Source organism: Odontesthes bonariensis, chromosome 1, assembly GCF_027942865.1.
Source record: "Odontesthes bonariensis isolate fOdoBon6 chromosome 1, fOdoBon6.hap1, whole genome shotgun sequence".
NCBI classification, from domain to species: Eukaryota; Metazoa; Chordata; class Actinopteri; order Atheriniformes; family Atherinopsidae; genus Odontesthes; species Odontesthes bonariensis.
The window spans coordinates 42,342,331-42,368,136 of record NC_134506.1 but is presented as its reverse complement, the minus strand read 5'-3'; the positions used below and the strand labels follow the sequence as shown (position 1 = coordinate 42,368,136).

The 25,806-nt window shown below is 41.3% G+C and overlaps 2 protein-coding genes across 2 annotated transcripts; both read left to right on the top strand.

Annotated features, from left to right (window-relative positions):
- The first annotated feature begins 9,918 nt into the window (after nt 1-9,918).
- Nucleotides 9,919-17,285, top strand: LOC142385783 (cadherin-related family member 5-like). The gene is made up of 7 exons (XM_075472502.1): nt 9,919-10,018; nt 12,207-12,379; nt 14,116-14,175; nt 14,265-14,354; nt 14,437-14,523; nt 16,773-16,877; nt 16,956-17,285. The coding sequence occupies exons 1-7, from the start codon at nt 9,928-9,930 to the stop codon at nt 17,151-17,153; spliced, it is 804 nt and encodes a 267-aa protein (XP_075328617.1). The 5' UTR covers nt 9,919-9,927; the 3' UTR covers nt 17,154-17,285.
- A 1,037-nt stretch (nt 17,286-18,322) lies between these two features.
- LOC142385774 (uncharacterized) lies at nt 18,323-24,156 on the top strand. The gene is made up of 7 exons (XM_075472491.1): nt 18,323-18,458; nt 19,481-19,578; nt 19,671-19,877; nt 21,409-21,522; nt 21,635-21,701; nt 21,787-21,947; nt 23,052-24,156. Exons 2-7 carry the CDS (start codon nt 19,531-19,533, stop codon nt 23,613-23,615), a joined length of 1,161 nt encoding a protein of 386 aa, XP_075328606.1. The 5' UTR covers nt 18,323-18,458; nt 19,481-19,530; the 3' UTR covers nt 23,616-24,156.
- Nucleotides 24,157-25,806: the final 1,650 nt, after the last annotated feature.

The following is a 25,806-nucleotide window of genomic DNA, read 5'->3' as shown; positions in this document are numbered from 1 at the left end:
AACGTTGATTTTCTTTTATTTGGTTTGCTCTAGGGAAAAACCAGTTGGTTCAATTTGAGCTCTAAGAATTAACTTTATTAGGAAAATATGATCGTCACCTACCTTTGATGTCACTGCCACCTAGAAAGGTAAGTGGTGTTTTGATTTTTCATTTCAATTCAGTTTTATTTATAAAGCGCCAAATCACAGCATACGTCATCTCAAGGCACTTGATGCAGTCCACAAAGTTACAGTCCAATTCAAGCCAATTCATTGTACTACAATAATAATCCAATTGAATCAAATTCATTGAATTACGAAATAGTCCAATTCGTACAAAACCGATTCAAAACAAGCTACAACATTACTGACTGAAGAAGGAAAAAATATAAATAATACAAACAATAAACTGGTAAAACATAAACAAGGTATTATTTAAAGATGGTGTCACAAAGACGTGGGATGCTTTACCAGATGGTTAATGATGTTATATAACAAGATATAAAAGCCTACATGTTGGTTCTACGGTAATGAAAACACAACAATCTTTTCTTTACTTTTGGCTTTAAAACATAGTTATGAACATTATATATCACATTTCTGTACACTAAAAATAACCTTTGTAAAATACCTTTGTCATCAACTCTTAAAAATCCCGAACGTGATTCTTCCACACTGTCAGCTCCTCGGATGACGGCTATGAAGCTTTTAAGGACTCAAATTGTTAGGTTTAATTACACCTCCGTGGTGCTTCCCACATCATAGGGACAAGCTCTTTGTTGGGAGCACCTGCACACCTGCTTCTGCTAATTATCCAATCAATCAATCGTGTGGAAGCGGTGCAGTTCATTAAATCCTGAAGCTAGGTCGGGAGCTTTAGATTGTTCTCACATCAACCATAACAGGTCTTGGTTTGAGTGTTTTTTTAACCTTCTCATCTCACATCTGCGGTATGTAGAGCTCATTGAAAACAAATGTTTAGAGGATGGGTAACGACAGCAGCTATCAGACAAAAATGAGAATCTGACGATACGGCGGCAGAGGCTCAGCAAAGACTGGAAAAACGGATTTTTGACAGATGGATCTCCATTTCTGTAGAAGCTGCCGATGGTCGGCTCAGGAAGTGAGTTTCACTAAATCCACGACCAAACAGGACAGAGCAAGACAACAATGAAGCTAACTGTGCATCCAGAAAAATCCAATCTGATGTTTATTCTTGTCCCAGGAAACCAAAATTATGGACCACGGTATCTCATCTCCCAGGCACACCAGAGCAGATTCATAACAAAGACTGACATACTTCAAAACAAGTCAGCAGCACTCAGTTTTTAAGGTTCACAAACTTCTCTAGTGTTGCTTTAAATGACATCTCTGTGTATTGTTCAGAATAAGCCTCGAGTTGGAGGAAAACAACAAAATTCAGTCGGAGTTAAGAACAGGCCAATATTCCTATCTATCAATCCGTTGAGACGACAGAAACTCGCGGAGACCGCAAGGGTTGTGATTGGTCGGCTAACAACATAATTTCTGGAATCACTTTCCCGGTTTAGCTCCTTCCTCTCAGAACAACAACACCGCCATTTCTGAAAGAGTTTACTGTGTGCCGGTCAACATTTGGTCCAAATTATTTGCATTTGGGGAGGTCTTTGGTGTAGAGGGAACAGCAGACGCCCCATGTATGAAAGCCTATAGTCCTCGCTGCAGCTGGCCCCGGTTCGAATCCCGCATCGGACGGCCCTTTGCTGCATGTTGTTCCCCTTCTCTCTGCTTCCTGTCTCTCTACACTGTCCTAAATAATAAAGGCATAAAAAGCCCCCAAAAAATTGTTTGCATTTTAACATCAACAAGCTCCAACTCTAACAACAGTCTTTCTCTCTCAGTCGCCATCGTTCACTGTGAGGAGTGGAACGGAGCCGGAAGGTGAACAATCAATCAACCACTTTCACCATAGACGTCGCCAGATTGGGTCGTCTAAAGGCTCTAGCATGGTTGCCGCGTCTGCTCGCGCGAGCGGTGTTGATGACGTCACGAGTTCGTGCCCGGCATAGGACCCTATATAGTGGCGCAAGTCGTTGCGCGCCAGTAGTTGCAATTTTCTCCGTCACAGAGGTGGCGCTGCTACGTGAAGGTTACCTCTACTCTACAACCACGAAAGTGGAGAAGAAAACAATGCCGCTGTCAAGAGCAAGAATACTGTAATTAATGATACTGCTGCAGTTTTCGGATCATTTTAATTTTTTAATTCAGTTAAAAGAGGTGAAAGTTTGAAGCCCCCGGCATCAACAGAGTGTCTGCCCTCTTCTTTGCCTTCACGTATCTGTCCCGTAGCTTCTTCCACACATTCCTACAGAACTCTCCCTCTTTCCCCAAAGTTCTGCAAATCTCTGTGCACCAGTTTGGGGAGTTTACGTGCTCCCTGTGCTGTTTCACTGCAGTTTCGTACAGCTGCCTGTACAAACGCACCTCCTCACTGAGCCTGGTCTCACATCGGTCCATCCGGTTCGTTGTGCTCGGCGCCGCCAAGTTACAAAAATCGACTGGTGCACGACAACGCGCTGCGCCGTCTTTTCAAGGGAAGCGCCAGGCCTGAAACGCCATTTTGACGTCACGGTCCACCACCGTCGTGACAGACGCGGCAACCATGCTACCGCCTTAACGTAGCGACCTTATCCGACATCCTGACGGAGAACTTCGAAAGGTTTAATAGCCTCTCCGTGACCACGGAGTCGGATTGACGGATAGCGACGGAGAAGCATACTGAGGCCTTCAGACGTGCTGTGAGGAACTAATTTCAGGCTCTGGTAATAGTCCTTTGTCAACTAATCGGGTCCAATATAAGTTAATATATGTTTTCTTTCTCCAAGAATTCCTGACAAGTAACAGACGACGTTGTCTCCTGATTCTAACGGGACACTTTTCCAGCTTAAAGAAATGAATATGTCGTTTCAGTCATGTTCATGTTAGCTTCTTCTCCCACAAACTTGATTAAACTTAAGTCGTTAGAGGAACATTTTAAACCCAATTTCAGCCACTTGTAGCACAAGAACAACAGAATCTGATTGGTCCGTGGGTGTTGAATGCAGGCTGTGATTGGTTACAACGATAACAGTTTTGTCTTAAATACATCTCCTCTTGGATAAATGTCGATTCCCTATCCTCAATCCATTAATTATCAGTCTATTAAATCTGTTGCATTAACTTTTACAGGTGAATTTGCACCTTTTATAAACAGAACACCAGGAAACTAAACTCCTGTCTGTGTTTTCCTTCACACCTGTGCTGTATTAGCGTGTTATCTACCCTGTATGTGAATTCTTTTTGTAGACTTGCTCTTCACTCATTTATTTTCTTGCACTCTCGTTTTTTGTGTTATCCTCATCTGTCCCCGGTTTAGCTTTTCTGCGTGCTCCGTCATCCTTCTTATGCCTGTTTTTTTCTTTAAACTACTTAAAGTGATCTCAGAGTTTAGCCTCTCCTGCTTGACTCTTTAGTTTTTGACCAATTGCTGGAATAAATGTTTGTATTTTGATCCGGCATTTGGCTCTTTTTACCCAAAGAAACCTTAATTAAAAACATAGAAAATGCCATTTGAAACACTGGCTCTCTGTCATTGTTGTTGGTGGACCAAGAATGCGAATAAGTGGGTCTCTAATGAGATTAGTTTTCCTGCTAAACCCCACCAGCCTTAAGTTGCAGTTACATCACCAACAGTTCCCACATAATTATATAAAAAGGGGTCAGGAAAAGTTTTCCAATATAAACACTAAAAAAAGACTGGTCAGTGGGCAGACTGGTGTTACTATGAAGCTCAAGTGCATTTCTATGTCCATGAAATAATTATGATCAGAAAAAAGTCGGCTTCTTAAATATTCTTGCAAAGGTAAAACAGGGTGTGTTTTTTTTTTATTCCAGCCTGTGATATTTGGCATTTAAAAATGTGCACAGACAGAACAGTTTGTTAAAGAGCAGCTGTTTGGTAGAACTGGCTGCTCTAAAAAGTTCGAAGACAACGAGGTCGAAAAAATCCGCTTTTTCTATTTTACTTAACGAAATCCTTCCAGCCAAAATATGTGATTTTTCTCCTCTTTACACTCGTAAACACCTGTGACAGTTACACAAACCGCTGTGAGAATATTCAGTTATTTTAGTGTCTACTAGCACAAAAATTAATTAATCGTGGAAATTCCAGGACATTAAAGGGATAGTACGCCTCTTTTGACATGAAGCTGTATGACATCCCATACTAGCAGTATAGTTTATACTATACGTACGTATATGTAGTCCGGCGTTGACGAAAGCCGGACTACTTTCGTCAACGCCAAGGCTGGAACTCTGCTCACAGGACGCAGCAGGGGGTAAGAAGATGTTCAGAAATGATGTTGCTAGTATGGGATGTCATACAGCTTCATGTCAAAAGAGGCCAACTATCCCTTTAATATTTCGTGAACAGATATTCGATTTTCTAAACCCAACCACATTCCTTTGGTGCTTGTTGGTAACCACATAAAGGTTGACTAAAAAGAAGAAAAGGACTTATTTACAGGGCTTATTAAAAGTGAAGTAAAGACATCTGGAGTAAAAGTAGGAGACAAACATTTAAGAACAATTAAATGCCTGTTTGTTGTAAATCTACTTTATTTATACAGCCCTTTACAGACAATCCTTCCGGTGTACCAAAGTGCTTTACAGCAGGTAATAAATAAAGAGAAGAATAAGTAAAAACAAATAAAAACAATAAAAGAACAGTGAAAGCAATAAAATACAACAACATCAAATAAGATAAAATAAGATAAAAGTGTCATTATAAAAACAATCCTAAATAAGTAGGTTTTTAGCCTAGATTTGAAGAAGATTAGTTTGAAGAAGTTTGTTGCTTTATAAACCTGAGAACAACACATAAAGAGGCAGGAAGTCGATGTCCCAGCTGACCTGATCATGGCATCCATTCTGTATCTGTAGACAGAGGGCGCATGCTCAGGTGTATGTCCAACAAAACAGATTAGCTGCGTCAGAAATGTAGAAAATGTTTGTAATTGGGGTTGTATAAAATATATAATATGTAGACTAATGCCCACATATTATATATTTATATATCTCTAAAGTACTCAGTAAAACTGCTCTCATCCTGTTGGCTTGACTTTAATATCACTCCTGATGCTGGCTTCTCCTCCCCCTCTACTTTTTTTCTTTAGCTCAGATGTAGCTACCATAACCACACAAACACAGATTTAAAGGAAAGAATATTTCCCACTGTCAGGGCGCCCCACAGCAGTGCCGATCATCCTACTTACTGGGACCTCCCTCAGAGTGGTCCATCCATCATAAATTTAATCTGTATGTTAAATAATCCCTTTAAAAAAATCACTCTGTATGTATTTCATGGTCCAATCTTTAAGTTTCGGCTTGAGAATATTCTTCTTTGGTGGGCGTTTTTCAGCCTTCTTTACCTTCACCACTTCTCTAAGAGCTCATACCTTCAGAAATATATGGAAAAAATATGTTTTTTCCCGTCTCTGTTGTTCATAACATGACCTTTGATTAGTCACATCTCAGCGGTTTGTTGTCCTGCTGTTTTATAAGACTGTTGCTCTATGCACAAACAGAAATATTGTACTTATAAATCAAGTTTTGCTCTCTAAATATTTCTTGTGAAATCTCTGGATAAAGTCTTTCTTTGATGTTTGATCAGCTGATCTGCTGTCGTTCAGGCGCCCCCTGCTGGTCAGGGGGTCGAACAGCAGCAAGGAGTCCCTCACATGTTAAAAAATAACTCCTCTGGAACAACCTTCAGCAGAGTTTATGGGCTGTGTGTTGCGAGCTGGTGTGGAGCTTGAAACATAATGAATGAGCTTCATGTGACATCATGACACTATGAGCTTGTTGTTCCCACACAGATGGGGTGAGATCGCTTGTATTACAGGCTGCTGTGTGCACAGTGCTGCCTTGTCCACATGTGAGGCCGTTATGTGTCCCACTTTGTGCCAGTGGAACTTCTGTCATTATTATCATGCGAGGAGTCAGACAGGAAGGGAAGGGAGAGGAAAACAGCTCCGACCTCTCGCTTCGTGTTTGTTTAACTATCGCAGGAAAACAAATAAGGAGTCTGAAAACCAGCTCCCAGAGAACAAATGTCATCTCAAGGCATTTCAGTGATGCAGTCCAATTACAATCCAATCAAATCCAATTCATTAAAATCCATATAAGTTCATACAAAGCCATTTTAAGAAGTTTTACTATTTGAATGTGTGATAACAAGTACAGGTACGAATATACATGTATATAAATTAAAAACTAATTTACAAGTTTTGAAACAGATTTACATGTTTGGAAAGAAATTTAGACGTTTGTAAAGAAATGTACACGTTCGGATAGAATTTTAGACAAAATTTAGACGTTTGGAAAGAATTTTAGACAAAATTTAGACGTTTGGAAAGAATTTTAGACAAAATTTAGGCGTTTGGAAACAAATTTACACGTTTAAAAAAATGTACACGTTTGGGGGAAAAAAATACACGCTAGGAAATAAATTTAGACGTTTGGAAATAAATTTAGACGTTTGGAAATAAATTTACGCGTTTGGAAATAAATTTATACGTTTGTAAAGAAATATACACGTTCGGATAGAAATTTAGACAAAATTTAGACGTTTGGAAAGAAATTTACACGTTTGGAAATAAATTTACACGTTTTAAAAAAAAATGTACACGTTTGGGAAAAAAAATACACGCTAGGAAATAAATTTAGACGTTTGGAAATAAATTTACGCGTTTGGAAAGAAATTTACACGTTTGGAAAGAAATTCACAAGTTTGGAGAGAAATTTATACGTTTGGAAAGAAATTTAATAATTTGCCAAATTGTGTGTCTCCACTTTGTTCCCCGAGCAAAAACACCTCATCTGTGCCAATCTCCTCACGGACCTCATGCATGACCACCGACACCTTAGGAGCTCGCCCTGAGTGGACCCGGCGAATCACCCGCTCTGCTGCTCTCACCACCCTGACTGCGCCTTCAGATGGAGTCATCAGCCCACCATTATTTTTGAGCACCAGTAGGTGGTAGCTCTCATCACACTCAGAGGTTACGGCGTCTGTCGCCAGGCTGGCACGGCGCACATCGCCTTCTTAGAACCTGCCGAACCACAAACCCTCCCATGTAGACCAGAGCGTTGTCACACAAGACCACCTAATCACGTGGGAAGGTAGCTGTGGTCACACACGAGGGCTGCAAAGTTAGAAGAAGTTCGACTGCTGATAACATGAAGTAAAATTCGTATTTGGGTAGTAAAACCAGCATTTTTTAAATATCCAAGCACCCTGTATCATAGCTACATGTGGGATGTTTTTAACAAATCAATACGTTTGGAAATCGGTCCAAAATTCAGCGAATAATTCTACTTTAACATTGAGGAGTACCTCTTTCCTTCTTAAGTTCTGTACCAAGATGGTGGCGCTTTAGGCACGCCCTTCCACAGTCGATGTATATATGTCTATGTTCATTGCTGCCAACAACGCCAATATGTAGCCAGCCTGTGGCATGACCGAGGTTCATATCTTTTACTCCCTTTTTAGATAATAAACTATATTTTTCTACAAAACCTAAAAATAAAAATCCACAAGTCTGTTATATTTCAAATTTGGCAAAGATGAGGAAGATTACAAAATTTATTAGAAATAAAGGTATCAAATACCTCAAAATTAATTCATATCTATGAGCTAAAAGCACAAAGAGATTAATGTTAAAAGACATTTATAATGTTGGTTATGAGCAATGCATTTAGAGGGTGAAGTGAATGCCCCCGTTTGGATTTTAGAGACTTGGTGGTCGGGTTCGGACCTGTCCTGCTGGCGTTTGTAGCAGTTATCACCCTCCCTGGGCATTAACTCTACCTTATTTTAGCCCATAAATATGAATTAATTTTGTGGTGATTGATACCTCGTCATTCACCACATATTTTAAATAGGGCTGGGCAACGATTAAAATGTTTAATCTAATTAATCACATGATTTCCCTGATTAATCACGATTAATCGCATTTGTACACAGAATCCAAAAATGAATCCAAAAGTAGCGTATAGCTTTTAGCATTTAGTTTTATTTTAAATGTGCTGCCATATGAATGAAAGTGCCATAACATTTGTTGTGCAAACACACTTTTAACATCAGCATCTTTCTGTAGTTTTTATGTAGAAGCCTCGCTCCACTGTCTGTTTCCTTGAATGACTTGCTGCTATCAGTTGTGTGTTTTGCCTTTAAGTGATATTTTAGACTGGAACTACTACGCTGAGAAGACAATTCAACTTGGCACTGTTTACAGATGACTTTGGTTCTGTCGACTCCGCCGTCTGGAAGAACTTTAACATGAAAATGGCCGAGTAAAAGTTCCGTACTCTTCTCCATGTTTGGTGGATCCGCCGATTACTTTCTTTTCCTGTTCCACAGCAGACAGCAGCAGACTTTTACAAAATAAAAGCCTGTGAGCAACAGACTTTTACAAAATAAAATAAATAATAAAACCTGCACTAATGCGCGATAAAAAATATTTGTCGGCGTTAAATAATTAACGCGATGATAACGAGTTAACTCACCCTGCCCTAATTAAAACTTTTAACTCTTAACACTTACAAACATTAAATCCACATCTTTAGCCTCCTTGATTTAGACTGGTCCCGTTTCTGCGGCCACATTTTGATTAACGTCAGAACCAGGTCAGAATAACCTGTTGTGTATCTGTTGGTTTCTCACTTTCATTAATTCATCGTACATGCAGAAATAAAATTAAAACATTTCTTAAAATGATAGTAAAATCAGATTTTGAGGTTTTTTATTGGTCACCTGGGAAGTGTCCATGATCACTTTAGGTTTCAGTGAATAATAACACACCTTTTAGTTTGAATTATCAGATGATTTGATCACCAAAATAATATTTGCTTCTGCCAGGATGAGTTGTCTGTATTTTCAGTGCACGTCCAACCAGAAACAAGAAAGCAGTACGATTAAAATCTACCCCCAAAAAAAATCCTCAATATCGTCACAACGCAGCTTGTAGACCATAAAATGAAGACAAAATGGACCCTGGTGAGGAGGAGTAAAAGTTCCGTACCCTTCTCCATGTTTGGTGGATCCACCGATTACTTTCTTTTCCGGTTCCACAGCAGACAGCAGCAGACTTTTACAGTAATGAAATAAATAATAAAACATGCGTTAATACGCAATAAAATATTTATTGCCGTTAATTATGTGGCGATTTAACACGATAATAACGAGTTAACTCGCCCAGCCTTAATTTTAAATATAACAGAATTCTGGGTTTTTCTCTAAAGGTGTGATAGAACAAGCTAGTTTATCTTTTTAAAAGGGAGTATAAGGTAGTAACATAGGCATTGCCACCTTATCTTATAACAATGCTTAAATATGAGAGCTTAAACCTCTTTGACTCAATGATTTGGAGGTCATCTTGTTTGATGGAAGTACCTGAGCGGGCAGAGATTGGTTTTATTTGTATCATAAAGATAGTGCCCCGAAAGGTTAAAAGATGCTTTAGATTCTCTATAAGTGGAATTATTCACAGTAACAAATGTGTCAATCGGAGGCCGACTGAAACAACCGTGTCCATGTAACCTGGAGAGCAATCAGACATGTCAGAAATGTTTCCAGCTTCCAACATTCCTCTGCCGGATCCCTCCCAGAATGCATCAGGGCCACCAGTACAAAATGAGCCGTCCAACTAAAAGAGATGCAAGTATTTTAGTGGGAGGCTGCGAGTCCGCTGCTGGCAGGGGCTTAATGCAATATGTGCCCGTAAGATGAAGTCACAAACATTGCAACTGTAGTCTACTCCCACTTGCCGGGCAGCACAGACGGGGCATTATGTGGCCGAGTACCAGCTGGTACCACGGGCTCCTCATCCTCCTTGGGACTTCATTTGTTGCTGCCTCAGAAATCAGGACATGGAACTGAAATCGAAGCGCAAACCTGTGGACGTTCTCCTCGGATGCGTCGTTGCCGTCTGCTTTTCTGCAGTTTGTTCGGCTCAAAGACGTGAGTAAGGCTCTGGTTTGGGTGTCAGCGCGGGGCACGGTGAGGAATACGGCTTCTGCTCCTTTAAAGCGGAGGTTTCTGACCCGTCGTTTGCCTTGTGAGCCCATTTTTAAAGCCTAGAAACATCAAACTATTTTACAATAAATCAGAAGAGCAGATCGCGACCTGTTGAGTTAAAAAAAAAAAAAAAAAACAGGAGAAAGAAACTTTAAGGTCAGATTGAAAACAAAGGTTATTCTGAGTGGAAATCACATAACTGTCCGGGCCCTGAAAGTCCCTCCTTATGCGTTTGTGTTGTTTTTTGTTATTCTTCTGAATTGCTTGTTTGTTGGTAGTCTTGAATGACACAATAATTAAATTATAAATGCATAAAACTCCTGATTGTTCTCAATTTGAACGAGTCAAACGTTAAAATAAAACCCAACAAACAGAAAACTAACTTTGTTTACCAACCAAAGGGACCGGCTGCAGGCCTCAGACCTCAACGAGTCCCTAGATTACTTCATATTATTAGAATCTATGTAATTAATTAGGAATTTGGACATATTTTATGCGATTAAAGATTAGAAATAACATCTTTTGGATGGCTGCATGTCCTGTGATGGTGCATGGGCCTCTTTTCCTGACTGGCTCCACCTGTAAAGTTTAAAAAAAAGCTTTTTATCTACTTTTGTGAGGCTTCCTCCTCACCAGGGTCCATTTTGTCTTCATTTTATGGTCTACAAGCTGCGTTGTGACGATATTGAGGATTTTTTTGGGGTAGATTTTAATCGTACTGCTTTCTTGTTTCTGGTTGGACGTGCACTGAAAATACAGACAACTCATCCTGGCAGAAGCAAATATTATTTTGGTGATCAAATCATCTGATAATTCAAACTAAAAGGTGTGTTATTATTCACTGAAACCTAAAGTGATCATGGACACTTCCCAGGTGACCAATAAAAAACCTCAAAATCTGATTTTACTATCATTTTAAGAAATGTTTTAATTTTATTTCTGCATGTACGATGAATTAATGAAAGTGAGAAACCAACAGATACACAACAGGTTATTCTGACCTGGGTCTGACGTTCATCAAAATGTGGCCGCAGAAACGGGACCAGTCTAAATCAAGGAGGCTAAAGATGTGGATTTAATGTTTGTAAGTGTTAAGAGTTAAAAGTTTTAATTAGGGCAGGGTGAGTTAACTCATTATCATCGCGTTAATTATTTAACGCCGACAAATATTTTTTATCGCGCATTAGTGCAGGTTTAATTATTTATTTTATTTTGTAAAAGTCTGTTGCTCGCAGGCTTTTATTTTGTAAAAGTCTGTTGCTGTCTGCTGTGGAACAGGAAAAGAAAGTAATCGGCGGATCCACCAAACATGGAGAAGGGTACGGAACTTTTACTCGGCCATTTTCATTTTAAAGTTCTTCCAGACGGCGGAGTCGACAGAACCAAAGTCATCTGTAAACACAGCCAAGTTGAATTGTCTTCTCAGCGTAGTTTTTCCAGTCTAAAATATCACTTAAAGGCAAAACACACAACTGATAGCAGCAAGTCATTCAAGGAAACAGACAGTGGAGCGAGGCTTCTACATAAAAACTACAGAAAGATGCTGATGTTAAAAGTGTGTTTGCACAACAAATGTTATGGCACTTTCATTCATATGGCAGCACATTTAAAATAAAGCTAAATGCTAAAAGCTATACACTACTTTTTAATTCATTTTTGGATTCTGCGTACAAATGCGATTAATCAGGGAAATCATGTGATTAATTAGATTAAACATTTTAATCGTTGCCCAGCCTTAGTTTTAATGTAAGGGAGTCTGTTTTTAGACCAGAATCTGCTGAGACCAAGAGAAACAAAGGGTAGTTAGACTGTGGACTGAAAGGAAGCTTGATTGAGACTGGTTTAAGTGTCCAAAAGTGAAACTTCTTGTTCAGAATTACAGGGAAAATAGACGCCTTGTGGGTGTTTATCATATTTTTCTAGATACTTTCGACCTATAATGAAGGCGTGTATGAACAAGAGTCTGAGCTACTGTTTGTAAGACATAAAGAACCCAGTGGAAGATGAACAAAGGGTTCAGCAGCTGCCCTTAAGGGTAATTTTAACCACAAATGTTTTCAGGCCACCGCCTGATCTTTGCATCTTTACTCTTACGGAAGTGTGATGTTTGTGATTCTTCTTCCTCTCCCAGTCTGCACGGTGCCTCCCGGCCCGGTAACCATCCCAGAAAACAACACGGCGGACGTCCAGGTGGTAAAAATCATCTGTGGCAATGACGTGAGTCTGACCGTCACAGTGAACCCAGAAGATCTGTTCTACATTGTAGGGACCGTCCTGATGCTGAAGAAAGGCCTGGATTATGAGGTAACCTGGACAAATAACGGATTAACGTGCTTCTTACAACACGTCAGATACGGAGGCTGATAGTTTTTTGTCAAATAAATGTACGAACACGGTAGCCTGGAAAACCAGCGCCAAATGCTGGACGGCAAAATGTTTTGCCTGCGGTTGGGTCTGGCCTCGAACCACTTTTCATTTTGAAAATACTGCCCTGAATCTGGCAGATGGCAACTAAACCAATCACAACGCAGAGATGTGTTTTGAATCAACGCGGGCGGGGCAGAGGGTTCTGGTGCGGGGTTTTGAGGGAGTGACGACAGAGCAGTGCGACGTTGGGCAGTGGAAGCGAACATAGACAGCGAAAGCACAACAAGAAAGATGGCGGCGGCAATGGAACAGCGCTCGTTTGATTCAGCCTTGCTGAAGTTGCTTCACTTGTTTACATACAGTCCCCTCCCACCAAAGCTTTCTGTCGCGCTTACTACGTCACAGTCAGTTGCGCTGATTGGTCAGAGCGTTGGCCTATAGGCACAGACACGGTTTGAAAGACAACGGGTTGTGCTCATCAACAATGTTCCGTTGTATCCATTCATCGGAGCCAGACTAAATTAGACATCCAATCCATTTAGGCTGGTTTATCAGGCTACGAACACGGAGTAACATGTCATCACTTTAAGACCCCGGTAGGAACAACCCTTAAGAAATGAAAGATGACACACTTTCTATTTCATAAATAGATAAATGACACAGTTAAAGGGATAGTTCGCCTCTTTTGACATGAAGCTGTATGACATCCCATATCAGCAACATCATTTCTGAACATCTTCTTACCCCCTGCTGCGTCCTGTGAGCCGAGTTCCAGCCTCGTTTTGGTGTTGATGAAGGTAGTCCGACTAGTTGGCTGGGGTTTAAAAAATAAAGCGTTTTGCTTCTCAAAACAATATGCGTTCTAAAGAGTAATACATTTGCATCACAAAATGGTTCTCCAGGAAAAAGTCAGACCTCACAATCGCTCGGCCCTATTTTCTCTCCCTGCGTATCACTGCCTGCTGCCGCCTGCCGACAGCCGCGCCTGTTACGCTGTTTGCTGCTCGGTCCGCACAGCAGGCAGTGATACGAAGGGAGAGAAAATAGGGCCAAATGCAAAATGCTTTATTTTTGAAGCCCCAGCCAACTAGCCGGACTACTTTCGTCAAAACGAGGCTGGAACTCTGCTCACAGGACGCAGCAGGGGGTAAGAAGATGTTCAGAAATTATATTACTAATATGGGATGTCATACAGCTTCATGTCAAAAGAGGCGATGAAGCACTGACGGAATGGTGAGGGGGGGAGGGGGTGGAGCTTAGAGGAGGGGACACTTTCGAATCTTGCTAGCTCTCTAGGATTACCTACCATAGCTTTAATAAATAAAATTATATATATAAAAAAAAAAAAGATAAGCAAACAGATCTAACGTGCAGCACGTGGATGAGATCATTGGATAAATGAATAAATAAATGACCCGTGTTGGATCAGAGGTGATCCAGTCTGATCCTGTAAAAAAAACAAAAAAAAAACGAGGCGAACTATCCCTTTAAGTCCACCTGCTTTATTCAGCTGTTAATAGTGATGATGTACAACCTCTTTATAGCATCAAATAGAAACTGGTTGGCCAATGATTGGGACTGTTTGTGGTGGGAGGCATCTTCAGATCAGATTAGAGCTCTTTGAGTAAAAAGTAAACCCTCTCTCAGTGGAACTGCTGATGTGTGTTTTGCAGTCACTGCCCAGTGCAACTCTGGTGGCGTGGGTTCAGTGCAGCAGAGCTGGCTCCAGATCTGTGAGTATTCATAATCACGTCACAAAGAAGCCAGTTTCCTGTTTCTGGATTTAGAGATTTTTCTGTTTCCGTTTTTTTCTCTTCTCGAGGTGAACGAGTCCGTAGAGGTTTTGGTTGGAAATGTGAACGATAACCCTCCGAACTTTGCACAAAACCACTACCTGCTGGACGTGAACGAGGTAAGCAGCGTCGGTCCTCCGTGTGGTTTTAGATTGACTTATTTCCGTTTCCTGGTTTGACCCTGAGTGTCGCGTCCTGCAGCTCACGCCCGTGAACTCGAGCGTCGGACTGATAGAAGCGACGGATGTTGATTCGGAGCCGCTGTACTATCGCTTGGAGCCTGCAACGGTAAGACTGCCCTCAGTGTGGTTATTCTCAATGAAAACAAGACGTAAAAAGTGGAAAAACATGTCATATGGGGTCACCAACACTAACCCGACACCCTCTCACACCCGGCAAAGACTTCTTACAGGGTCAATATTTAAAAGACCACAACTAGATTTCTCTTGTGATTATTTCCCATCATGCACCTGGTATCAATCATCGGGGTCACATGGCACTGAAAGGATTGGATTATTGGCTAAATTACAATCAGACTGAGTTATTAAGTGCACGTAGACACCTTAATCTGACTATAAATTGGATCGGATGGGATTCAGACCCCGAGATAACTGGGTTGAAAGTCACTCTAAACCTGCTTGTAGACGCTGAAGCTCGTGGTGAATCAGACTTTGCGTTCTGCGCATGCTCCAGATGTTTTCCCGGGGTCGTGACCCGGAAGTCAAAGGAGACGATATTCCTGTTGTTGTCGCCGTCAGAAAGAAACAAACAACGCGATGGAGAATGCTCCGTTGGGCATCGAGTTTGTGCAACAAGCAGCTCATCACAGACCAAATGTAGAGGGACGTAGCTTCATCTGGCTCTGCGTTCTCCATCTTTCTCCAATGCCTGAGTTTGTTGTTGTTGTTGGTGGTGAAGAGGTCAACAGGAAGTGGCTCTATTAGCAACAGCTGGAATGGGTACAGCGCCACCTATCATACCGGGGTATGACACGCTTTGTGCCTCTGATCCCATTCATTCACCGCCATGTATCCAAGGAGAATTACCCTCGCTCAAATAAGGAGCATAACCCAACTATAGCTGTAATCCAATTTATCTCATCATGTAGACCCACTGAATGTTAATGTCAATTTAATTTCTGTAGCACTTTTAAAAGCTTTACAAGTTAATTAAAAATAAATGTCAATCAATAAAATAAAACAATAAAAATGACTAAAAATACAAGCTAAAATAAAGAAACACCACAGCATAAAATAAACATAAAATACCCAATGGGACTCAAACTGAACTCAGATTAAAAACCAAGTTTTTCAGGCTCTTTTAGGGGATCAGATTTTACTTTGGCCACGTGTGACGTAGCTGATAAAAACTGGTTTGGATCACTGTGGTCGCTCGCTTCTATAATTTAAGAGAACAATCTAAAAACAGTCCAAGATTTCTAACAGTGGGGGAGTAATGAGAAGCAATAGTTTTAGTTAAGAACGAAAAACTGGCACTGTAGAATGTAGACACGCCCCGTTTTTTACGGTCCAATTGAACTGTAAGTTTTTTTCCTGCCTCATTGCCATGGTTACTCTCAGCCACCTGCTTCCCGTTTGGATCACGGATGTATTATAAGTGGATACGGCGCCGCCTCTCAGCCGGCACGCCCATTTTCCCCAGTGGCCACTCGTGGTATTGCAACAAAAAATACCCTGTGGCCCAAAAAGCATTTTTCCCATTGGCCGCAACAGTAAAAGAGATGCCTGTAAAACTGTTCACTCCAAACGAGCAACTCCATTGAAATCAACGGTGGCCATTTTGCAGTCCTGTATCCAGTTAATATAATACATCCATGGTTTGGATGTGACAACAGCGTACGTATTGCTTGAAAGAGCTGAACGCGTCACCGAACGTCGCGATTTGCATAAAACGAGACTAACTCACGTGAGATTCGTCACGATTTAATTTAACCAACTTTTAAAGTCACTTGAAACATCATGTTCCGTACGGCTAACTTAGAACAGGACGGTAGCCACAACAGATTGCATGCATTTAGTTTGTTAAAGAGTAAAAAATACAGAGCTACGATTCACTGCTCAACATGGTACCAATTGAGATGGTTTTAGTTTGAGACGTGACAGTTAAATTGGAAAAACCCCAATAAAACCGAGCTGAACTAAGGCACGTCACTGCTTTACAGCAACAAGGAGAGTAATCTGATTACATCTTATCGGCTATAATGGTAGCATGTAAATATACTGATTGAACACTTTAGTAAAACTGATCATAAATCATTAAAACAAAGACTGTAAGAGGGCGTCACGTAAACACAATAATTCCTTCATATTCAAGGGGTCAGGCAGAAATAAGCTGCTTTAAAACCAGCCTCTAATGTAGCCTTTAAAGCTAGCTTCAACAACACTTCACCAGTTTATTTATGGATGTGGATTAAAACACAACGAGTGTCATGATTGGTCACTTTTCTTAAATCTTGCTTTCTGGATTCAGTTAATCGCTATAAACACGATTTTTGTCTTCTTCCTCCGTTAATTCAGGATAAATACTTCCGGCTGGAGCACATAAATACTCCAAAGATACTTGTTAAAAGCATCCTGGACTACGATGTTGTACAGAAGATCTCTCTGGTGTTACATGTGCAGGTACAGTAAGATTTATCAAGGCTTGGTCCCGGTGGGCTCTGCTTCTCTTTGTTCAAAGACTCGTCTCTCTTCCTCCAGGACACGTTAAACGGTTCCGCCACCAATGAGCCGTTCTTCACCTCCGTGGCCACCATCACGGTGCACGTGAAGGATGTCGATAACCGGCCGCCGTGGTTTCAGCCGTGTCTGCGGACAAACTTAGGAATCGCCAAACTGTGCGTGAGCAGCGGCTACAGAGGCAAAGTGAACCTCACCGAGAAAGAGGCGAGTGTCTGATTTTGGGTTTGTAAGAACTTACAACAACTGTCCGAACATCTGAACCAATCACTGAATATCGGTCTAACTCCCTTTTATTTGTAACCTGCAAAGTGATAGATGTTAGTTTCATGTTTCACTCAGCGGCGGACCTAGCTAAATTTACGCCTCGGGCGAACCATACCTTGCATGGGATTTTATATTAATTGTATTATTTTATTATATATAATCTTTAATACAAAAAGGTACAAAAAGATCCCACATGTAGCTTACAAAATGCCATGTCAATGTATATTAGAAGTTATTTAAGTTATTTAATTTAGCATATAGCTCATAATAAAAAAAATCCACAGTCAGGACTTCTTGTTGTGTTACAAACACAAACTAGACCAGGTTGCCTTTGGGTGAAATTAGTTGCATGACATGATGCCTCATTTCTAATTCTAGTTCAGCAAAACTAAAAATCAAACACAGTCGTGGGTAATAGCAACATGTTAGCAAGAGGCTAACAGATAGCCTATAGCCTACGTCACTCCAGTCACTCAAAGAAATCTGCGTCCCTTTATCTTCTGCCTGTTTCTCCTCTTCTCCTCTTTCTAAACTGGGCACCTGATGGCTTCTTTGGTCTTTCACCATGATGATGATCCATGATGACTCCACATTATCACCTTTGCTTTTCCCATTAACGCCATCCGTTCAGCCGTCAATCAACCGGAGTCACGTGATGTAAACACATTCACGTAGATGACTGAACAGATTTATTTATTTATTTTACATTTTTCACATAACCCAGTTAATTACATGAAGGTATATGGGTCTATGTTAATTTTGGGAATTTTTAAATTTAAAAAAAAAATAAATAAATAAATTTCATAGAGTGCGCCCTGGGCGGTCGCCCACATTGCCCATAGCAAAAACCGGCCCTGTTTCACAAACACCTCATAGCTAACCAGAGGTTGTTGGGCCAATCTCAGGAAAGGTTTTAGCATTTTTTCTAACTGAGTTTGATTAACCTGATTACCTGAAGTTCGCAGCCACCCACCACACAACTTGTGCAATGATGAAAGAAACGATTTCGGCTGCTTTACTCAAATTATTGCTGAGGAGAAGCAAATAAAAAGACGTCCGATCAGCTGCTGTAATTCAATGAAAACAGCAGAAGTCACACAAAGATGTGGAGTGAAGTGCTGACGAAAAGGTTAAAAGAAATAATAAAATCTCATTTCAACCCACAGGAAGGTCCGTTGGTGCTGGAGCCCGGCCCGGTGATCGCAAAGGATGGAGATAGAAACCGCAGCGAGCAGATCAGCTACAGAATACTACGTGGTTTGTTTTCAATTCGTTGTGGCATTTTCAGGTCTATTATGAAGCAGATTTGTTTCCTATTTATTAATAATTTGACTTATAGAGATCATTTCAAGCGTTTCTTTCAAAGCATCAAATTTTATTTTCCCACAAACATCCATTAAAACAGATAAATCTGCTAATTAAAGCGGTTTTAAATGTTTGCTTTGCAGTGCATTTTCCCTTATTGAATTGAGGTATTTCAAATATTCTTTCCACCGCATTTATGTCAATCAAATCAAATCAAATCAAATTTATTTGTATAGCACATTTCATGTACAAACAGTTCAAAGTGCTTTACATAAAATAAAAGCATTGCAGCAGGGAGTGAATCAGCTGAATAATGTAAAAACAGCACACAACCTTCATTGCAATACCTTGTTTTAGTCTAGTTTTATAATTTTTGCCAATATTGGAATTCAGAGTTTAAAATAGTTTAAAAAAAATACTGTTAAAGCTCTTAGCCTGACCTTGATTTTATGCTCTTGGTACGAATTTTGAACAATAGCTTAAAAAAACCCCATTCAAATTAAAACTATTTCAACAAACGGGCTAGTTGTTGAGTTTATTTCTATTTAAATGTTTACATACATGATTTTAATGTAGTTCATTCAAATAAAATCACATGAATTTCAAAAGAATCAAAGGCTGACAGCTCACTTAGCTAATTTGCTAAGCTAGGCTAGTTAGCTTTGTATATGCTAGCTCATCTCGAGTAATTTTTTCTCTATAGTTTTTTTCTCCAATAAATTCAAACTACTTCATCATTTAATGAGACATAAAATCAATATGTTTAAGTTTGTTTTGTTATTATTGATGACAAGAAACGAGAAAGTTTTCAAACTAATTTCAGTTCACAAGCCATGTAATTAACTAGCTGGAGTGCAGTCACAGACAATGTAGCACTACAATGTATTTTTTCCTCAAATTTTTAAAATAAGTTTTATATATTGTTGTATTTATGGAAAACTACCTGTTTCTTTGCCGTCGCCCTTCATCTTTAGGAAATGAAGGAAATATATTTCAGATCGATGAGGAAACGGGGAACATCACGATGGCTAAAGCTGCTGATATTGTTGGCCCAATAATCCTCACGGTTCTGGTAAGAATAAGTAATAATTCTGTGGTGATTTTCCAGGGAAAGTTGATTATCCTTATTTCACATGATACGATATATCTTCTTCTGGTTGTCAGGCATCACAGGTGACCAACAGAGATCAGTTTGCAGTGACACAGGTGACCATTGAAGTGATGAAGAAGAGCAGGAACCCTCCTCGCTTTGAGAAAGAGCGATACGAGGGATTCATCTACAGCAACTCCGTACCAGAGAGCATGATCCTCAGAGACCGAAGCACCAACCGACCCTTCAGGGTCCGGGCTCGTGACGAGGACTTCGCCAGTGTGAGTAATCTCTATGTGGAACGTGTCAAAGACAGCAAATAACCCATTTTTTTGACACTCCATTCATTAACTTAAAAGCCAGAAACAGACTGGGGCGCACTGTGAGGTTCAGTTACTTGCATTGCTCAGATCAAGGGTTTGACTCACTATTGTGGTCAGAAACTGCCGAATGAAGCTTTAAATATCTTTATTTCTTAAACCATTTCCTTTCTCTCCGTCTGTGTGCATCAGGGCATGAACCCAGATACGAAGTACGAAGTTCAGTACAGCAGCTACGTCAAGCTAATTTGCTAAGCTAGTTAGCTTTGTATCTGCTAGCTCATCTCGAGTCATTTTTTTTTTTCTATAGTTTTTTCTCCAATAAATTCAAACTAATTTATCATTTTATGAGACATAAAATCTCTAGTATGGTTAACCAAACTCTGATGGTTTTGTGATCCTGAAAAGAGTCGGAATTCAGAGTTTAAAATAGTAACAAAAAAAAATACTGTTAAAGCTCTTAGCCTGACTTTGATTTTATGCTCTTGGTACGGACTTTGAACAACAGCTTAAAAAAGCCCCATTTAAATTAAAACTATTTCAACAAATGTTCTAGTTGTTGAGTTTTTATTTAAATGTTTACATACATGATTTAAATGTAGCACATTCAAATAAAATCACATGAATTTCAAAAGAATCAAAGGCTGACAGCTCACAGATGGCCGTTACAGCTAATTTGCTAAGCTAGGCTAGTTAGCTTCGTATCTTGGGGCGCACTGTGAGGTTCAGTAACTTGCTCAGACCAAGGGTTTGACTCGCTATTGTGGTCGAAACTGCCGAATGAAGCTTTAAATATCTTTATTTCTTAAACCATTTCCTTTCTCGCCGTCTGTGTGCATCAGGGCATGAACCCAGATACGAAGTACGAAGTTCAGTACAGCAGCTACGTCAAGCTAATTTGCTAAGCTAGTTAGCTTTGTATCTGCTAGCTCATCTCGAGTCATTTTTTTTTTCTATAGTTTTTTCTCCAATAAATTCAAACTAATTTATCATTTTATGAGACATAAAATCTCTAGTATGGTTAACCAAACTCTGATGGTTTTGTGATCCTGAAAAGAGTCGGAATTCAGAGTTTAAAATAGTAACAAAAAAAAATACTGTTAAAGCTCTTAGCCTGACTTTGATTTTATGCTCTTGGTACGGACTTTGAACAACAGCTTAAAAAAGCCCCATTTAAATTAAAACTATTTCAACAAATGTTCTAGTTGTTGAGTTTTTATTTAAATGTTTACATACATGATTTAAATGTAGCACATTCAAATAAAATCACATGAATTTCAAAAGAATCAAAGGCTGACAGCTCACAGATGGCCGTTACAGCTAATTTGCTAAGCTAGGCTAGTTAGCTTCGTATCTTGGGGCGCACTGTGAGGTTCAGTAACTTGCTCAGACCAAGGGTTTGACTCGCTATTGTGGCCAGAAACTGCCGAATGAAGCTTTAAATATCTTTATTTCTTAAACCATTTCCTTTCTCTCCGTCTGTGTGCATCAGGGCATGAACCCAGATACGAAGTACGAAGTTCAGTACAGCAGCTACGTCAACGTGACCTCTGATGGTTTTGTGATCCTGAAAAGAGTCGTGAAGACCGAGTCGTTTGCGCTTCAGGTGACTGTGGGGCCAAACTTTTTTGTGTGTCGAGCTCATCAACATGTGTGCCTTCAACTCTTTCCGACGCTTCCTGCCGTTATTTACGCTGCCAAACCTTTACTGTCCGCAGCTCCGAGCGGTGGACGCAACGACTGGCGAGTTCGGCACCGCGGCGCTCTCTGTTCAGGTCATACCTGGTACGACTACACCCACCAACTCGTGTGTTTGAATGGTTAGAAGAGTCCTGATTTATGAATCATTCCGGTCTCTCTCTCTCTATAGCTGTGGCTATCCCATCCCCCTCGAACGTCGGGTATCGTGCAGGTGACATGGCGCTCCTGGGCCTGGTCATGGCGGCTCTGCTCGTCCTCTGTCTCATAGTGATCGGCTTCTTGATTTCCCGCTTGTGGAAGGGAAACGCCAGCGTCGAGAAGATATGCGAGGTCAGTTTTCATCGGGAAATTTGTTCTATTCAGTGGTTCCAGTAAGGGCGAGAAAATGCTCAAATGTTATTTTGAGGTTTTAAACATTTATTTTTTCTGTGATGAAGGTCACAAACACGAAGGAGTTTAAAGGAATAGTTCGGAGTAGATTCACCCTAGGGTCATTTGAACCGTGACATCCAGCCAAGTGTTGGTCGGATTGAGTACTGAACTATTTTATCAATGGAGAAATTGAGCAGCCTTGCTTTGTTGAACATGTTAAAGGGGAACTCTGGGGCATTTGAAGCGCATTTCCATTGCTAGAGGTTGTCAAATACTGATAGTAGGACACAGAGAGGTGCAAATCGGCGCTCCCTGTGCGGCGATTGCGCTGTTTGCGCAGCCTGTCATGCTAACCAAATACGTGGTGGCTAAGGGGCAAGTCACAAGCCTTACCATCAAAACCATACGCATGGTTCTCACATTACTGGCATGGGGACATTACAAAACAACTTTATAAACAGCATGTCACTTACCGGTTGTCGGTATGCTCGCGCATATGAAAGCCCAAAAGAGTCGATGGAGAATAATCCCATATACAAAACAATTATCTTCTCTAGAAAAACTGCGTTCAAGTATTTAAAACATTAAAACAATATTACTGGGCATGTATTGAACATGCAGTTTTTCTAGAGAAGATAATTGTTTTGTATATGGGATTATCGTCCATCCACTCTTTTGGGCTTTCACATGCGCGAGCCTACAACCAGCCGGTGAGTTACATGCTGTTTATAAAGTTGTTTTGTAACGTCCCCATGCCAGTAATGTGAGAACCATGCATTTGGTTTTGATGGTAAGGCTTGTGACTTTATTGTCGGATGGGTTATAAAGTGGTGTGACGTTTCTGCTGTGTGCAAGTTGTTGTTTTACGTGGAAGGGTTAGCGCTTGCCCCTTAGCCACCACGTATTAGCCTCGCATGACAGGCTGAGCGAACAGCGCGATCTCCACACAGGGAGCGCCGATTTGCACCAGTCTGTGTCCTACTGTCAGTATTTGACAACCTCTAGCAATGGAAATGCGCTTCAAATGCCCCGGAGTTCCCCTTTAATGGCCTCTCCCCGCAGTGCCTGGGCCCCTGTCTGCAGGCCGAGCAGCCGAGGGCCGGACACCGGGACTCCCTGCAGTTCACCAACGACGGCTTCCAGAACGAGGGCGACCTGAGCCGCGCGGGCGCCAGACGCTGGATCAACGCCGCCCCCAGACGCAGCACCTTTCCTCAGCCCAGGAGCCGGATCCTCCCCCTGGAGAGGCGGAGCCGCCACTGCTCCACCTGCGGCGTCCACACCAACCACGTCCCAAAGGGCAGCCCGTCGGCGAGGCCCAGCAGGAGGGGCAGAGGAGACGGGGACGAGTACAGCATGAGGTCCATCCTGGCCAAGCAGCGCAGGAAAGAGGGCCAGAAAACGGTGTGGTTCAAGGAGAGCGAGGACTCCTCGGACATCGAGGTGGAGATTATCCCCGACTCCGTGGGCCGGGTGGAGGAGGAGACTGAGGAGGAGCTGGAGGTGGAGATGGAGGGCGTGGTCAGAGACCCGGCCGCCCCGCTGAGAGAGGAGAACCAGAGCGAGGAGAAGGACTCCGGAGACACCAGCCCGGAGACAGAGAAGGGAGGGCAGGAGGGGCGCTGACGGCAGAGGTCAGAGGTCAGACTGAGCCCAATCCTGCTGGTTTTATCCTCACTTTTCTGATGCCGCGTCCTTCAGGAGAGGCGCCCTGCAGCCCAGACGGACTCTTCTAACGTCTCTGCACGGCTGCGAAACCTCAAGAACAGATCCGAGGATCCGAAAAGTTTTTATCTGCTACTGTGAGTATCTTAAGAGGACAGTTTGGAGTAGAGTCGGGAAGTTTTCTAAAATACAGTAAAAAAAAATTAATTGCATATGTAATTTTGTTTCCGCCTTCAACACAGACACAGGGGAAATTATTTCCAGTGACCTTTCAGAAACAGATATCAAATCAAATCATTTATTTGTTGCACATTTCATGTACAAAACAGTTCAAAGTGCTTCACATAAAATAAAAGCATTGCAGCAGGGAGTGGAAGAAGCATTAAAAATACTTAAAAGAATATAAAGAGAAACAAATAAATTAACTTAAAAACAAGCAACAGTCCAGATAAGTTCAAAGATATCGTGCAGATTTCATGCATAGACACATGAGATATTATATATATATGTATAAATATATATATATATATATATATATATATATATATATATATGCTGCATCACACTCAGAAAAGTTGGGACAGAAGCAAAGATGGAAACATCAGATTACCTGGTGACAGGCGAGGCTGTCAGGACTGGGTATGAAAGGAGAAGCCATCAAAAGTTCTAGTCTTTCCAAACCGTCATCACGCCACCATGATCCATACAGCCACATGGGCTCAGGAGGAGCTGGGAGAACCATTTCCACTCAACACGGTCCAGAAATGTGAGCTGAAGCTGCACCACACCAGGAGGAAGCCATATATCAGCTCTGTGCAGGAGCACGGCCCAGTTCTGTGGACACCAGCTCGTCTCAGATGGACAGAAAGACAGTGGACACGTGTTCTGTGAGCAGATGAGTCCACCTTTCAGCCGCTTCTGGGGGTTTCTTTGAGTTTTCTGGAGTTTTCTGGAGTTTTCTTTGAGTTTTCTTTGAGTTTTCTTTGAGTTTCTGGAACGCGGCCCAGTTCTGTGGACACCAGCTCGTCTCAGAGGGACAGAAAGACAGTGGACACGTGTTTTGTGGGCAGATGAGTCCCACCTTTCAGCTGCTTCTGGAGTTTTCTGAGTTTTCTTTGAGTTTTCTGGAGTTTTCTTTGAGTTTTCTTTGAGGTTCTGGAACGCGGCCCAGTTCTGTGGACACCAGCTCGTCTCAGAGGGACAGAAAGACAGTGGACACGTGATCTGTGGGCAGATGAGTCCACCTTTCAGCTGCTTCTGGGAAAAACTGCTGAGAAAGAGCATCCAGGCTGTTGTCAGAGAAAGGTTTAAAGCCAGCGTCTGTGATGGTGTGGGGGGGCATCAGGGTCCATGGCAGGGAGGGCTTCATCTGTGTGAAGGTGTGGGGGGGGCATCAGGGTCCATGGCAGGGAGGGCTTCATCTGTGTGAAGGTGCCCCTGATGCAGAGCTGGATGTTGGAGTTCTGGAGAGACAGATGCTGCCATCCAGCTGGCGTCTTTTCCCGGGAGCTCCGTGGTTATTTCAGCAGGACGACGCCAGACCTCATTCTGGCCCCAATGGACCCAGGTTCCTCTGAAAAACTGCAACAATCAGCGTCCTCAGTTCCCAAAGCGTTACAAAGAGTCGTTAAAGGAAGCTGATGGAACACGAGGGGAAACATGAGACTGGAACAGCTTTTACTGAGTGTTGATGCTTCAGATTCTACTTTTGGTTCTGGTGAACTCGTGTTCCTCTGTGTCTGTTAAAGGGTTCAAACGAATTTAAACGAAAAGTTTTTATTACATTTTAGAAAACTTTTCTGGAAATGGGGGTTTGTATATCAGGTTTTTACATAAACACAGAGCACATATACTCAGTTACTTCTTTTCAACTCACACTCACTAAAGCAATGTGAGACTGCAGCGTCCTCATCAGTTAATATTTTCAATGTGTGTTACTTTCTAAAGTATTTTTCCTTCCTTTTTAGTGTTTTTTTTCATACAGATAGAAAAAAAATGTAAAAAATATAAACAGCCGATGTTAATGTTATGGTCTGAAGTTCTAAACATCCAAAATTAAACCGTTTTGTTCCATGTTTGGCTTAATCTGGTGAAATGCTCTCTTAAAAGTTAGTTTTTTGGGTTTCCAACCGTAAGAATTGCGTGTTTGCCC

Bases quoted from the DNA above. Each gene is read 5' to 3' on its own strand.
- LOC142385783 (XM_075472502.1), top strand. From the start codon at position 9,928: ATGGAACTGAAATCGAAGCGCAAACCTGTGGACGTTCTCCTCGGATGC. The intron at 12,380-14,115 runs GTAACCTGGACA...TGTGTTTTGCAG, and splicing joins AGAAAGGCCTGGATTATGAG to TCACTGCCCAGTGCAACTCT. The intron at 16,878-16,955 runs GTACAGTAAGAT...CTCTTCCTCCAG, and splicing joins CTCTGGTGTTACATGTGCAG to GACACGTTAAACGGTTCCGC.
- LOC142385774 (XM_075472491.1), top strand. From the start codon at position 19,531: ATGGCTAAAGCTGCTGATATTGTTGGCCCAATAATCCTCACGGTTCTG. The intron at 21,523-21,634 runs GTGACTGTGGGG...TACTGTCCGCAG, and splicing joins CCGAGTCGTTTGCGCTTCAG to CTCCGAGCGGTGGACGCAAC. The intron at 21,948-23,051 runs GTCAGTTTTCAT...CTCTCCCCGCAG, and splicing joins GCGTCGAGAAGATATGCGAG to TGCCTGGGCCCCTGTCTGCA.